This window comes from Hyla sarda, chromosome 3 (genome assembly GCF_029499605.1).
Source record: "Hyla sarda isolate aHylSar1 chromosome 3, aHylSar1.hap1, whole genome shotgun sequence".
NCBI lineage: Eukaryota > Metazoa > Chordata > Amphibia > Anura > Hylidae > Hyla > Hyla sarda.
The window spans coordinates 211,638,435-211,654,380 of NC_079191.1; the positions used below are offsets into that span (position 1 = coordinate 211,638,435).

Sequence of the window (15,946 nt, forward strand, 5' to 3'; positions counted from 1 at the left end):
CAACATATCCTGATGGTGGATGATGGAGGTGCTCCTGCCAGGAGGATGATCCTGCCGATGGATGATGGGGGTGATACTGCCAGGGGGGATGGCCAGTAGCACCCTCATCATCCTCCAGCAACACCCCCCCAGTAGTAGCACCCCCATCATCCACTAGCAACACCACCAATACCCCCCTCCCGTGGTAATAGCATCAGCTAACGGATGTTGAGGGGTGTTACTTTGGTTGTGGTATTATATTCAGAGGGTGCACTGTATGGCAACGTTATATTCAGAGGGCGCAGTTTGTGGTAGTATTATATTCAGAGGGCGCAGTTTGTGGTAGTATTATTAGAGATGAGCGAACTTACAGTAAATTCCATTCGTCACGAATGTCTCGGCTCGGCAGTTGATGACTTATCCTGCGTAAATTAGTTCAGCCTTCAGGTGCTCCGGTGGGCTGGAAAAGGTGGATACATTCCTAGGAAAGAGTCTCCTAGAACTGTATCCACCTTTTCCAGCCCACGGGAGCACCTGAAAGCTGAACTAATTTATGCAGGAAAAGTTATCAACTGCAGAGCAGAGAAGTTTGTGACGAGTTGAATTTACTGTTTACTTTACTGCTCATCTCTAAGTATTATATTCAGAGGGCGCAGTGGGTGGTAGTATTATATTCAGAGGGTACAGTATGTGGCGGTATTATATTCAGGTGTACAGTATGTGGCAGATTTATATTCAGGGGTACAGTATGTGGCAGATTTATATTCAGGGGTACAGTATGTGGCAGATTTATATTCAGGAGCACAGTATGTGGCAGATTTATATTCAGAGGGTACAGTATGTGGCAGATTTATATTCAGAGGGTACAGTATGTGGCAGATTTATATTCAGAGGGCGCAGTTTGTGGTAGTATTATATTCAGAGGGCGCAGTTTGTGGTAGTATTATATTCAGAGGGTACAGTGTGTGGCGGTATTATATTCAGGGGTACAGTATGTGGCAGATTTATATTCAGAGGGTACAGTATGTGTTGGTATTATATTCAGAATGTACAGTGTGTGGTAGTATTATATTCAGTGGGTACAGTGTGTGGTGGTATTATATTCAGGGGTACAGTATGTGGCAGATTTATATTCAGAGTGTACAGTATGTGTTGGTATTATATTCAGAATGTACAGTGTGTGATAGTATTATATTCAGTGGGTATGGTGTATGGAAGGTTTATAATCAAAGAGTATAGTGTATAGTAGTATTATATTTAGAGGATACAGTGTCTGGCAGGTTTATAATAATAATTGTTTTCATATAGAGGATGAGAATGCGCTGACATAGTGAGGAGACGTCTGGGCGTCACATTCTGCAGAGAGAAGTTTTAGCTGGAACAAGTCCCGGTGGTATGTACCAGCTGAATTAGATAAGGAAAGACTATATAGAGAAGACGTCACCTGTAATCACTGATATCATTGTACATTCTCCTCTCTGTGTCCTATCAGAGCTGGAGTCACTTGTCAGTTCTACAGTTAGGTCAGTGAAACTACAACTCCCAGCATAACCTCACCACTGCTCAAAGGGGTACTCTACTGGAAAAAAAAAAATTTAATCAGCTGGTGCTACAAAGTTAAACAGATTTGTAAATTACTTCTATTTAAAAATCTTAATCCTTCCAGTACTTATTAGCTGCTGTATAAGCGATTCACAGGAAGTTATTTTCTTTTTTAATTTCTTTTCTGTCTGACCACAGTGCTCTGTGCTGACACCTCTGTCCATGTCAAGAACTGTCCATAGTAGGAGCAAATCCCCATAGCAAACCTATTCTGCTCTGGACAGTTCCTGATATGGACAGAGGTGTCAGAAAATATCACTGTGGTCAGACTGGAAAGAACTACACAACTTCCTGTGGAGCATACACCAGCTTATAAGTACTGTAAGTATTAAGATTTTAAATAGAAGAAATTAAAAAATCTGCTTAACTTTCTGGCACCAGTTGATATAAAAGAAAATGTTTTCCAGTGGAGTACCCCTTTAAGTAATTCTGGGAGCTGTATATTTCAATGGTGAAAACTTCTTTAACACTTTCCTATTCTGTGGCAACTGGTATATCTGTTTATTATACTGGAATTTCTCACAATGCGCTGCACCAGTGGTGTCTGTCACAACAGGCTAAAAACTTACTGGGGGGAGGGGGTAGGTATGGGGGTGACACCATTTTCTACCGCACCGGGTGACACCAACTCTAGCAATGCCATTGTCCGTGGTATCTGAACAATCGCTCTATTCCAGTATTCCGCAAAACCTGAAAAAAAATGAAAACTATTTATTCATCCCAAATGTGCAAAGAGCAACGTTTCAATGGTCTCACACCATCATTATCAAGTGGCTTGATAATGATGGTGTGAGACCATTGAAACGTTGCTCTTTGCACATTTGGGATGAATAAATAGTTTTCATTTTTTCACCATACCTTGAGTGCCACAGCATTTTCCTTGGAACTACATATGCAGAATCCTGGACACGGACCCTAGCTGGAGGCACCTACTCACGCTTGGAACTATATATATATATATATATATATACACACACACAAATAAAAAAATATGTTGCAGTCTCTTGTAATACCTTTTTTATTGGACTAACAGAATTTTGTAGAGACAAGCTTTCGGGATTCCTCCCTTTATCAAGTCCAATAGACAAGGACTAATGATCAAAGGACTTTATAAATTATCAGGGAGGAATCCCGAAAGTTTGTCTCTACAAAATTCTGTTAGTCCTATAAAAAAGGTATTACAATCTGCATCACTGGACTAATATGGCTACTCACATTTACTATACAGATATACACATACCTGAAGATGGTTTAGAACCCTGTGATGTCACACATGCTTGTGATGATGTCACCGTAAGCTGTACAAGGAGGTGCGCGCCGGCTGCAGTCTCTTCAGTGTGTTTTGCATTCACAACCTGTGGTGCAAAGTGTTTTGTTAGAGAGTTTCTATTTGCGATAGAGAATTCAAGATTTTGACCGTTCCTTGTCTGAAGAGAGAACCACAAGGTAAGTCTCAGCCTCTTCTATTCATACATACACAGGGCTTTTTGTTTGACAGTTTTTTTTTTATTGTTGTTGCTTTTTTTTTTTTAGCAAAAAAAAACAAGACATTAATTTCCAAAAGAAATAACAAAAGTTATATTTCTCATAGCATTGTGACAATACTTGGCTTAGGCATTAAACATAATAAAACGCACAGATAGTATCATGACCAGAGCTTTTCCTTGCAAAACTGCTAAAATGCAATTATGCCCAAAACAGCCCCCAAGAAAAAGAGTCCTAATTCATGAAGTTCTAAAAGATATAAGTCTATGAGAAAGATTTGGTGGTGTAGTAAAAGAATGACAGAAAGATTAGGGCAGAAATATAATATTATATAATAGAATTCTGTGTGTACTAACAATAGAAATACTCTGGGTACTCCGAAAGGGATAATTTTCAAATCAACTAGTGGCAGAAAGTCATATAGGGGATGGATAAATCCCAATGAGGTGGGGTAGGTTCATTATTAGTAAATGTATATAGCAGGATAGCCCAATTGTATCTACAGTATGAAGTTCACTGTTACGCCGAGCGCTCCGGGTCCCCGCTCCTCCCCGGAGCGCTCGCTACACTTCCCTCACTGCAGCGCCCCGGTCGGTTCCACGGACCCGGGGCGCTGCGTTACCACCTCCGGCCGGGATGCGATTCGCGATGCGGGTAGCGCCCGCTCGCGATGCGCACCCCGGCTCCCGTACCTTACTCGCTCCCCGTCAGTTCTGTCCCGGCGCGCGCGGCCCCGCTCCCTAGGGCGCGCGCGCGCCGGGTCTTTGCGATTTAAAGGGCCACTGCACCGCTGATTGGTGCAGTGGTTCCAATTAGTGTTTACACCTGTGCACTTCCCTATATCACCTCACTTCCCCTTCACTCCCTCGCCGGATCTTGTTGCCCTAGTGCCAGTGAAAGCGTTCCTTGTGTGTTCCTTGCCTGTGATTCCAGACCTTCTGCCGTTGCCCCTGACTACGATCCTTGCTGCCTGCCCCGACCTTCTGCTACGTCCGACCTTGCTTCTGTCTACTCCCTTGTACCGCGCCTATCTTCAGCAGCCAGAGAGGTTGAGCCGTTGCTAGGGGATACGACCTGGTCACTACCGCCGCAGCAAGACCATCCCGCTTTGCGGCGGGCTCTGGTGAAAACCAGTAGTGACTTAGAACCGATCCTCTAGCACGGTCCACGCCAATCCCTCTCTGGCACAGAGGATCCACTACCTGCCAGCCGGCATCGTGACAGTAGATCCGGCCATGGATCCCGCTGAAGTTCCTCTGCCAGTTGTCGCTGACCTCACCACGGTGGTCGCCCAGCAGTCACAACAGATTGCGCAACAAGGCCAACAGCTGTCTCAACTGACTGTTATGCTACAACAGTTACTACCACAGCTCCAGCAATCATCTCCTCCGCCAGCTCCTGTACCTCCTCCGCAGCGAGTGGCCGCTTCTGGAATACGACTATCCTTGCCGGATAAATTTGATGGGGACTCTAAGTTTTGCCGTGGCTTTCTTTCCCAATGTTCATTACACTTGGAGATGATGTCGGACCAGTTCCCCACTGAAAGGTCTAAGGTGGCTTTCGTAGTCAGCCTGCTGTCTGGAAAAGCCCTGGCTTGGGCCACACCGCTCTGGGACCGCAATGACCCCGTCACTGCCTCTGTACACTCCTTCCTCTCGGAAATTCGAAGTGTCTTTGAGGAACCTGCCCGAGCCTCTTCTGCTGAGACTGCCCTGTTGAACCTGGTCCAGGGTAATTCTTCCGTTGGCGAGTATGCCGTACAGTTCCGTACCCTTGCTTCAGAATTATCCTGGAATAATGAGGCACTCTGCGCGACCTTTAAAAAAGGCCTATCCAGCAACATTAAAGATGTTCTGGCCGCACGAGAAATCCCTGCTAACCTACATGAACTCATCCATCTTGCCACTCGCATTGACATGCGTTTTTCCGAACGGCGTCAGGAGCTCCGCCAGGATATGGACTCTGTTCGCACGAGGCGTTTCTTCTCCCCGGCTCCTCTCTCCTCTGGTCCCCTGCAATCTGTTCCTGTGCCTCCCGCCGTGGAGGCTATGCAGGTCGACCGGTCTCGCCTGACACCCCAAGAGAGGACACGACGCCGCATGGAGAATCTCTGCCTGTACTGTGCTAGTACCGAACACTTCCTGAAGGATTGTCCTATCCGTCCTCCCCGCCTGGAAAGACGTCCGCTGACTCCGCACAATGGTGAGACAGTCCTTGATGTCTACTCTGCTTCTCCACGTCTTACTGTGCCTGTGCGGATGTCTGCCTCTGCCTTCTCCTTCTCTGCTGTGGCCTTCTTGGACTCTGGATCTGCAGGAAATTTCATCTTAGCCTCTCTCGTCAACAGGTTCAACATCCCGGTGACCAGTCTCGCCAGACCCCTCTACATCAATTGTGTAAACAATGAAAGATTGGACTGTACTATACGTTTCCGCACGGAGCCCCTTCTAATGTGCATCGGATCTCATCACGAGAGGATTGAACTGTTGGTCCTCCCCAATTGCACTTCTGAAATCCTTCTTGGACTTCCCTGGCTTCAACTCCATTCCCCAATCCTGGATTGGTCCACTGGGGAGATCAAGAGTTGGGGGCCCTCTTGTTCCAAGGACTGCTTAAAACCGGTTCCCAGTAAACCTTGCCGTGTCCCTGTGCTTCCTCATGTAACCGGTCTCCCTAAGGCCTATATGGACTTTGCGGACGTTTTTTGCAAAAAACAAGCTGAGACTCTACCTCCTCACAGGCCTTATGATTGTCCCATTGACCTCCTCCCGGGCACTACTCCACCCCGGGGCAGAATCTATCCTCTGTCCGTCCCAGAGACTCTTGCCATGTCTGAATACGTCCAAGAAAATTTAAAAAAGGGCTTTATCCGTAAATCCTCCTCTCCTGCCGGAGCCGGATTTTTCTTTGTGTCCAAAAAAGATGGCTCTCTACGTCCTTGCATTGACTACCGCGGTCTTAATAAAATCACGGTTAAGAACCGCTACCCCCTACCCCTCATCTCTGAACTCTTTGATCGTCTCCAAGGTGCCCATATTTTTACCAAACTGGACTTAAGAGGTGCTTATAATCTCATCCGCATCAGAGAGGGGGATGAATGGAAAACGGCATTTAACACCAGAGATGGACACTTTGAGTATCTGGTCATGCCCTTTGGTCTATGCAACGCCCCTGCCGTCTTCCAAGACTTTGTTAATGAAATTTTTCGTGATCTCCTATACTCCTGTGTTGTTGTATATCTGGACGATATCCTGATTTTTTCTGCCAATCTTGAAGAACACCGCCAGCATGTCCGTATGGTTCTTCAGAGACTTCGTGATAATCAACTCTATGCCAAAATAGAGAAATGTCTGTTTGAATGCCAATCTCTTCCTTTTCTAGGATACTTGGTCTCTGGCCAGGGACTACAAATGGACCCAGATAAACTCTCTGCCGTCTTAGATTGGCCACGCCCCTCCGGACTCCGTGCCATCCAACGTTTTTTGGGGTTCGCCAATTATTACAGGCAATTTATTCCACATTTTTCTACCATTGTGGCTCCTATTGTGGCTTTAACAAAAAAAAATGCCGATCCCAAGTCTTGGCCTCCTCAAGCGGAAGACGCCTTTAAACGACTCAAGTCTGCCTTTTCTTCGGCTCCCGTGCTCTCCAGACCTGACCCATCTAAACCCTTCCTATTGGAGGTTGATGCCTCCTCAGTGGGAGCTGGAGCTGTCCTTCTACAAAAAAACTCTTCCGGGCATGCTGTTACTTGTGGTTTTTTTTCCAGGACCTTCTCTCCGGCGGAGAGGAACTACTCCATCGGGGATCGAGAGCTTCTAGCCATTAAATTAGCACTTGAGGAATGGAGGCATCTGCTGGAGGGATCAAGATTTCCAGTTATTATTTACACCGATCACAAGAACCTCTCCTACCTCCAGTCTGCCCAACGGCTGAATCCTCGTCAGGCCAGGTGGTCTCTGTTCTTTGCCCGATTTAATTTTGAAATTCACTTTCGGCCTGCTGATAAAAACATTAGGGCCGATGCTCTCTCTCGTTCCTCAGATGCCTCTGAAATTGAACTCTCTCCTCAACACATCATTCCTCCTGACTGCCTGATTTCCACTTCTCCAGCCTCCATCAGGCAAACTCCTCCAGGAAAGACCTTTGTTTCTCCACGCCAACGCCTTGGGATCCTCAAATGGGGTCACTCCTCCCATCTCGCAGGTCATGCGGGCATCAAGAAATCTGTGCAACTCATCTCTCGCTTCTATTGGTGGCCGACTCTAGAGACTGATGTGGTGGACTTTGTGCGAGCCTGCACTATCTGTGCCCGGGATAAGACTCCTCGCCAGAAGCCCGCTGGTTTTCTTCATCCTCTACCTGTCCCCGAACAACCTTGGTCTCTGATTGGTATGGATTTTATTACTGACTTACCCCCATCCCATGGCAACACTGTTATTTGGGTGGTCGTTGATCGATTCTCCAAAATGGCACATTTCATCCCTCTTCCTGGTCTTCCTTCAGCGCCTCAGTTGGCTAAACAATTTTTTGTACACATTTTTCGTCTTCACGGGTTGCCTACACAGATCGTCTCGGATAGAGGCGTCCAATTTGTGTCTAAATTCTGGAGGGCTCTCTGTAAACAACTCAAGATTAAATTAAATTTTTCTTCTGCATACCATCCTCAATCCAATGGACAAGTAGAGAGAATTAACCAGATCTTGGGTGACTATTTACGACATTTTGTTTCCTCCCGCCAGGATGACTGGGCAGATCTTCTACCTTGGGCCGAATTCTCGTATAATTTCAGAATCTCTGAATCTTCCTCCAAATCTCCGTTTTTCGTGGTGTACGGCCGTCACCCTCTTCCCCCCCTCCCTACCCCCTTGCCCTCTGGTCTGCCCGCTGTGGATGAAATTTCTCGTGATCTTTCCACCATATGGAAAGAGACCCAAAATTCTCTCTTACAGGCTTCTTCTCGCATGAAGAGATTCGCAGATAAGAAAAGAAGAGCTCCTCCCATTTTTTCCCCTGGAGACAAGGTATGGCTCTCCGCTAAATATGTCCGTTTCCGTGTCCCGAGCTATAAGTTGGGACCACGCTATCTTGGTCCTTTTAAAGTTTTGTGTCAAATTAATCCTGTCTCTTACAAACTTCTTCTTCCTCCTTCTCTTCGTATCCCTAATGCCTTTCACGTCTCTCTTCTTAAACCTCTCATCCTCAACCGTTTTTCTCCTAAATCTGTTCCTCCCACTCCTGTTTCCGGCTCCTCGGACATCTTCTCTGTCAAAGAGATTTTGGCCTCTAAAAAGGTCAGGGGAAGAACTTTTTTTTTAGTGGATTGGGAGGGTTGTGGTCCAGAAGAGAGGTCCTGGGAACCTGAGGACAATATCCTGGACAAAAGTCTGATCCTCAGGTTCTCAGGCCCCAAGAAGAGGGGGAGACCCAAGGGGGGGGGTACTGTTACGCCGAGCGCTCCGGGTCCCCGCTCCTCCCCGGAGCGCTCGCTACACTTCCCTCACTGCAGCGCCCCGGTCGGTTCCACGGACCCGGGGCGCTGCGTTACCACCTCCGGCCGGGATGCGATTCGCGATGCGGGTAGCGCCCGCTCGCGATGCGCACCCCGGCTCCCGTACCTTACTCGCTCCCCGTCAGTTCTGTCCCGGCGCGCGCGGCCCCGCTCCCTAGGGCGCGCGCGCGCCGGGTCTTTGCGATTTAAAGGGCCACTGCACCGCTGATTGGTGCAGTGGTTCCAATTAGTGTTTACACCTGTGCACTTCCCTATATCACCTCACTTCCCCTTCACTCCCTCGCCGGATCTTGTTGCCCTAGTGCCAGTGAAAGCGTTCCTTGTGTGTTCCTTGCCTGTGATTCCAGACCTTCTGCCGTTGCCCCTGACTACGATCCTTGCTGCCTGCCCCGACCTTCTGCTACGTCCGACCTTGCTTCTGTCTACTCCCTTGTACCGCGCCTATCTTCAGCAGCCAGAGAGGTTGAGCCGTTGCTAGGGGATACGACCTGGTCACTACCGCCGCAGCAAGACCATCCCGCTTTGCGGCGGGCTCTGGTGAAAACCAGTAGTGACTTAGAACCGATCCTCTAGCACGGTCCACGCCAATCCCTCTCTGGCACAGAGGATCCACTACCTGCCAGCCGGCATCGTGACATTCACATGGCCCAGTGACCATACAGCCAAGCCCTTATAATCCACCATTACTGGGACAGATTCAGGGTTATCAGATATTACTATGACCGGAGAGGTTCAGGTTTATCAGATATTACTAGGACCGGACAGGTTCAGGGTTATCAGATATTACTAGGACCGGACAGGTTCAGGATTATCAGATATTACTAGGACCGGACAGGTTCAGGGTTATCAGATATTACTAGGACCGGACAGGTTCAGGGTTTTCAGATATTACTAGGACCGGACAGGTTCAGGGTTATCAGATATTACTAGGACCGGACAGGTTCAGGGTTATCAGATATTACTAGGACCGGACAGGTTCAGGGTTATCAGATATTACTAGGACCAGACAGGTTCAGGGTTATCAGATATTACTAGGACCGGACAGGTTCAGGGTTGTCAGATATTACTATGACCGGAGAGGTTCAGGTTTATCAGATATTACTAGGACAGGACAGGTTCAGGTTTATCAGATATTACTAGGACCGGACAGGTTCAGGATTATCAGATATTACTAGGACCAGACAGGTTCAGGGTTATCAGATATTACTATGACCGGACAGGTTCAGGGTTATCAGATATTACTAGGACCGGACAGGTTCAGGGTTATCAGATATTACTAGGACCGGACAGGTTCAGGGTTTTCAGATATTACTAGGACCGGACAGGTTCAGGGTTATCAGATATTACTAGCACCGGACAGGTTCAGGGTTATCAGATATTACTAGGACCGGACAGGTTCAGGGTTATCAGATATTACTAGGACCAGACAGGTTCAGGGTTATCAGATATTACTAGGACCGGACAGGTTCAGGGTTGTCAGATATTACTATGACCGGAGAGGTTCAGGTTTATCAGATATTACTAGGACAGGACAGGTTCAGGTTTATCAGATATTACTAGGACCGGACAGGTTCAGGATTATCAGATATTACTAGGACCAGACAGGTTCAGGGTTATCAGATATTACTAGGACCGGACAGGTTCAGGGTTATCAGATATTACTAGGACCGGACAGGTTCAAGGTTATCAGATATTACTATGACCGGACAGGTTCAGGGTTATCAGATATTACTAGGACCGGACAGGTTCAGGGTTATCAGATATTACTAGGACCGGACAGGTTCAGGGTTATCAGATATTACTAGGACCGGACAGGTTCAGGGTTTTTTAGATATTACTAGGACCGGACAGGTTCAGGGTTATCAGATATTACTAGGACCGGACAGGTTCAGGGTTATCAGATATTACTAGGACCGGACAGGTTCAGGGTTATCAGATATTACTAGGACCAGACAGGTTCAGGGTTATCAGATATTACTAGGACCGGACAGGTTCAGGGTTGTCAGATATTACTATGACCGGAGAGGTTCAGGTTTATCAGATATTACTAGGACAGGACAGGTTCAGGTTTATCAGATATTACTAGGACCGGACAGGTTCAGGATTATCAGATATTACTAGGACCAGACAGGTTCAGGGTTATCAGATATTACTAGGACCGGACAGGTTCAGGGTTATCAGATATTACTATGACCGGACAGGTTCAGGGTTATCAGATATTACTAGGACCGGACAGGTTCAGGGTTATCAGATATTACTAGGACCGGACAGGTTCAGGGTTATCAGATATTACTAGGACCGGACAGGTTCAGGGTTATCAGACATTGGTAACCTCAGGGAAGACGTCTCCATATAAAACACTTATAGAGAAGCATCTTCTTCTGAGGCTGCGATGGTCTTAGTGTTATCTTGTGGTTCTGTTCTGGACATTTCTGCTCTGTATGAAGGATCTATTGTATAATGACAGGAATGATGACATGTTGTCTAATGTGTTCACTTATCTCTCTCTCTCTAGTGTTTTCAGGCTCTGACCTGTGACCATGGCCTCTCCACAAGACCCATTGCTGAAGGAGGAGGAAGAAGCAATGGAGGACCATAGTGATATGGATGTAGAAAAGGGCGATATCCCTGAGAGGCAGAACCTGCCATCTCTAAGCGTGATGTCCACCGCACGTTCCATCATCACCGTAGTGATCCTCGCCTTTGTTAATTTGCTCATCTATGCAAATCGCTCCAGCGTGGCGGGGGTGCTGCCTTATATACAGAAAGCATATGACACCAATGCTAGTCTGTCCGGCTTATTGAATACATTGTTCATTGGAAGCTATGTGCTGGTCGCACCAATTGCCGGATATTTGGGCGACCACTGTAATAAGAAATATACTGTTTGCGCAGGAGTCATCGTTTGGCTGAGCATGACACTTACCCTGTCATTCATCCCCGACGGGTACTTCCTGCTCTTCCTGCTGACGAGTGGACTGGTTGGGGCCGGAGAGGCGACTTTCTGCACCATCTCCCCCTCCATCATTGCAGACCTTTTTACAAGTGACCAGCGGACCCGCATGCTGAACGTGTTTTACTCCGTCATACCTGTAGGCTGCGGACTAGGATACATCATCGGGCCCAAAGTGACTGATGCAGCAAGGGGTGATTGGCACTGGGCATTTCGGGTCACCCCTGGCCTGGGCCTCATAGCTGTGGCTTTGATGATTTTGGTCACAAAGGAGCTTCCAAGAACGACTACAAACGGGAAGAAGAACAACAAATCCCAGAAGTTTGCCAAATGGGCGACAGATCTGAAAAAACTATTTAAAAATCGAAGCTTCATGTTAACCACCATGGGATCGACGGCTGTATCTTTCATAGTGGGAGCCATAGGTGTATGGGGTCCGTCATACCTGACCCACGCACGAACACTCCTACAAGAGAAGGACCCTTGCCGTGCTGAACCGTGTGACTATCACGACATCCTAATATTTGGTGTGGTTACAGTAGTTTCCGGCATTCTGGGAGTTGTAGCAGGGACGGAGATAAGTAAAAGATATCGCAAATCCAATCCACGGGCGGACCCGCTTGTGTGTGGATGCGCGATGATGCTCTCCGCCCCTTTTCTTCTGTTGGCATTGACTTTTGGCAACATCAGCCTCGTTGCCACCAACACCTTTATCTTCATCGGAGAGACGCTTCTGTCAGTAAATTTCACCCTCATATCTGACATTATACTAAAAGTAGTAACTCCGTGGAGGAGATCTTCAGCCCTGGCCATGCAGATGACAATCTATCACCTCCTAGGTGACGCCGGCAGCCCGTACCTCATCGGCCTGATATCTGACACCTACGAACGAGGATATGCCAAATCCCCTCTTCTGAAATACCGCAGCCTGGAGTATGCCCTCATGACCTGCACCATAATGGCAGTCATCGGAGGGGCCTTCTTCATGGCCACGGCCCTATATATAGAGAGGGACGAAAAAGAAGCAGAGATGGAATCAGAACCTCCGTCATCCTCCTCCTCCTCACTGCTCCCTGCCGATGAGGACCGCGCTTCAGACTGAGGAAAAGTCATTGCTTACCTTTATCTCGTTTACTTCATAAAAAAAAAATTAAGAAAAAAATAACTGCATTTGTTCTATGTTCCACTTTACCCCTTATTCTCTACCCAGGGGCGGACACAGACAGCAGAGGGCCCTTGTGCAAAGAATGTGCCTGTGCCCCCCCCCCCCAAAACATCAATTGTTCAGCACCCCCCCTCCATGTGTCACTTACTCAGGTGGACCCCCATATGTCACTTGCTGTATAAGTTTCTAATTATTTATTAAGGCCTCCCATATGCCGCAGCTCATTCAAGCCCCCCACATTAGGTAGCATAGATTCCCAACATTAGGTAGCATAGATTCCCCACATTAGGTAGAATAATTTCCTCACATTAGGTAGCATAGTTTCCCCACATTAGGTAGCATATATTCCCTACATTAGGTAGCAGTTTCCCCACATTAGGTAGCATAGTTTGCCCACATTAGGTAGCATAGTTTCCCCACATTAGGTAGCATAGTTTCCCCACAATAGGTAGCACAGATTCCCCACATTAGGTAACATAGTTTCCCCACATTAGGTAGCATAGTTTCCCCACATTAGGTAGCACAGAGTCCCCACATTAGGTAACATAGTTTCCCCACATTAAGTAGCATAGTTTCCCCACATTAGGTAGCACAAATTCCCCACATCAGGTAACATAGTTTCCCCACATTAGGTAACATAGTTTCTCCACATTAGGTAGCATAGTTTGCCCTTATTAGGTAGCACAGATTCCCCACATTAGGTAACATAGTTTCCCCACATTAGGTAGCATAGTTTCCCCACATTAGGTAACATAGTTTCCCCACATTAGGTAGCATAGCTTCCCCACATTAGGTAGCATACTTTCCCCACATTAGGTAGCATGGTTTCCCCACATTAGGTAGCACAGATTCCCCACATTAGGTAACATAGTTTCCCCACATTAGGTAGCATAGATTCCTCACATTAGGTAGCCATAGCCCCCCCCAAACACACAGACAGACACAGACACACACAGAGACACACTTACCTGCCCTGCACAGCGCTTCTCCTCTCTCCGGCAGCGGCCTGACGAGTGACGTTACTGACGTCCTCCTGAGCGTGTCTGCAGAAGTACGTCACTTGTGCGACGTCCCTCGTCAGACCACGGTCGGCCGGAGGCAGACTCACTGTCTAAAGTGCCCGCTGCGCTATTATACCTAGCAGCTGCTTTAGAACAGTGAGCAGCGGCGGCGCTAACCCTACCATGAACCTACTAGGCACAAAAAAAAAAGGGGGCAGCAAAATGCCGCCCCTGAAAAGTGCCACCTGGGACTTATGGTCCCACTGGGTCCCATGGTAGGGCCGACCAGAGGTGGCTCTAGATTTTGTGAGGCCTTAGGCGAAACTTGAACATGAGGCCCTGCTTTATTTTCTGCTGAAATTACATGGTGGTCCGGCTGTGAGATGGTTATACTGTGACATCACTGTGTATTATCCCTGTACTGTGACATCACTGTGTATTATCTCTGTACTGTGCCATCACTCTGTGTATTATCCCTGTAATGTGACATCACTGTGCATTAACTCTGTACTGTGCCATCACTGTGTATTATCCCTGGACTGTGACGTCACTGTGTATTATCTCTGTACTGTGCCATCACTCTGTGTATTATCCCTGTACTGTGACATTACTGTGTGTATTATCCCTGTACTGTGACATCCCTGTGTATTATCCCTGTACTGTGACATCACTGTGCATTATCTCTGTATTGTGACATCACTGTGTATTGTCCCTGTACTGTGACATCACTGTGTGTATTATCCCTGTAATGTGACATCACTGTGTATTATCCCTGCACTGTGACATCACTCTGTATATTATCCCTGTACTGTGACATCACTCTGTATATTATCCCTGTACTGTGACATCAATGTGTGTATTATCCCTGTACTGTGACATCACTGTGTGTATTATCTCTGTACTGTGACATCACTGTGTGTATTATCTCTGTACTGTGACATCACTGTGTGTATTATCCCTGTACTGTGACATCACTGTGTATTATCCCTGTACTGTGACATCACTGTGTATTATGCCTGTACTGTGACATCACTGTGTATTATCCCTGTACTGTGACGTCACTGTGTATTATCCCTGTACTATGACATCACTGTGTATATTATCCCTCCCTGTACTGTGACATCACTGTGTGTATTATCTCTGTACTGTGACATCACTGTGTATTATCCCTGTACTGTGACATCACTGTGTGTATTATCTCTGTACTGTGACATCACTGTGTGTATTATCTCTGTACTGTGACATCACTGTGTGTATTATCCCTGTACTGTGACATCACTGTGTGTCTTATCCCTGTACTGTGACATTACTGTGTATTATCCCTGTACTGTGACATCACTGTGTGTATTATCCATGTACTGTGACATTACTGTGTGTATTATCCCTGTACTGTGACATCACTGTGTATATTATCTCTGAACTATAACATCACTGTGTGTTATCTCTATACTGCAACATCACTGTTGATACTTACACTGCACTGTGACATCACTGTATATATTAAGCCTGTATACCCTAATGCCACTGTACATATTTACCTTGCACTGCGAGTGACAATACAGGGTAAATATGCACAGTGACATCACAGTTCAGAGTTAATATAAACAGTAATGTCTCCGTACAGGGACAATAAACAGTTTTGCCACTACAGGGTTAATAAACGCAGTGTTGTCACAGTAGAGGGTAACTATACAGTGATGTCATTGAACCGGGAAAATATACACAGTGAAGTCAGCATTCAAGAATAATAAATTGTGATTTCACTACAGGGTTGTTATACAAAGTGACATCAAACTACAGGATGAAGCACAATGATGTCAGTTTATTATGAAGCACAGTGATGTCACAGTTTATTATGAAGCACAGTGATGTCACAGTTTATGATAAAGCACTGTGATGTCACAGTTTATTATGAAGCACAGTGATGTCACAGTTTATTATGAAGGAGTGATGTCACAGTTTATTATGAATCAGTGATGTCACAGTTTATCATGAAGCACAGTGATGTCACAGTTTATTATGAAGCACAGTGACGTCACAGTTTATTATTAAGCACAGTGATGTCACAGTTTATTATGAAGCACAGTGATGTCACAGTTTATTATGAAGCACAGTGATGTCACAGTTTATTATGAAGCACAGTGATGTCAGTTTATTATGAAGCACAGTGATGTCACAGTTTATTATGAAGCACAGTGATGTCACAGTTTATTATAAAGCACAGTGATGTCACAGTTTATTATGAAGCA

General features: G+C 46.4%; 1 protein-coding gene across 1 annotated transcript; it reads left to right on the forward strand.

Annotated features, from left to right (window-relative positions):
* The first annotated feature begins 2,821 nt into the window (after positions 1 to 2,821).
* LOC130360701 (protein spinster homolog 1-like) lies at positions 2,822 to 12,680 on the forward strand. The gene is made up of 2 exons (XM_056563253.1): positions 2,822 to 3,027; positions 11,094 to 12,680. The coding sequence occupies exon 2, from the start codon at positions 11,119 to 11,121 to the stop codon at positions 12,631 to 12,633; it is 1,515 nt and encodes a 504-aa protein (XP_056419228.1). The 5' UTR covers positions 2,822 to 3,027; positions 11,094 to 11,118; the 3' UTR covers positions 12,634 to 12,680.
* Positions 12,681 to 15,946: the final 3,266 nt, after the last annotated feature.

Bases quoted from the DNA above. Each gene is read 5' to 3' on its own strand.
- LOC130360701 (XM_056563253.1), top strand. From the start codon at position 11,119: ATGGCCTCTCCACAAGACCCATTGCTGAAGGAGGAGGAAGAAGCAATG.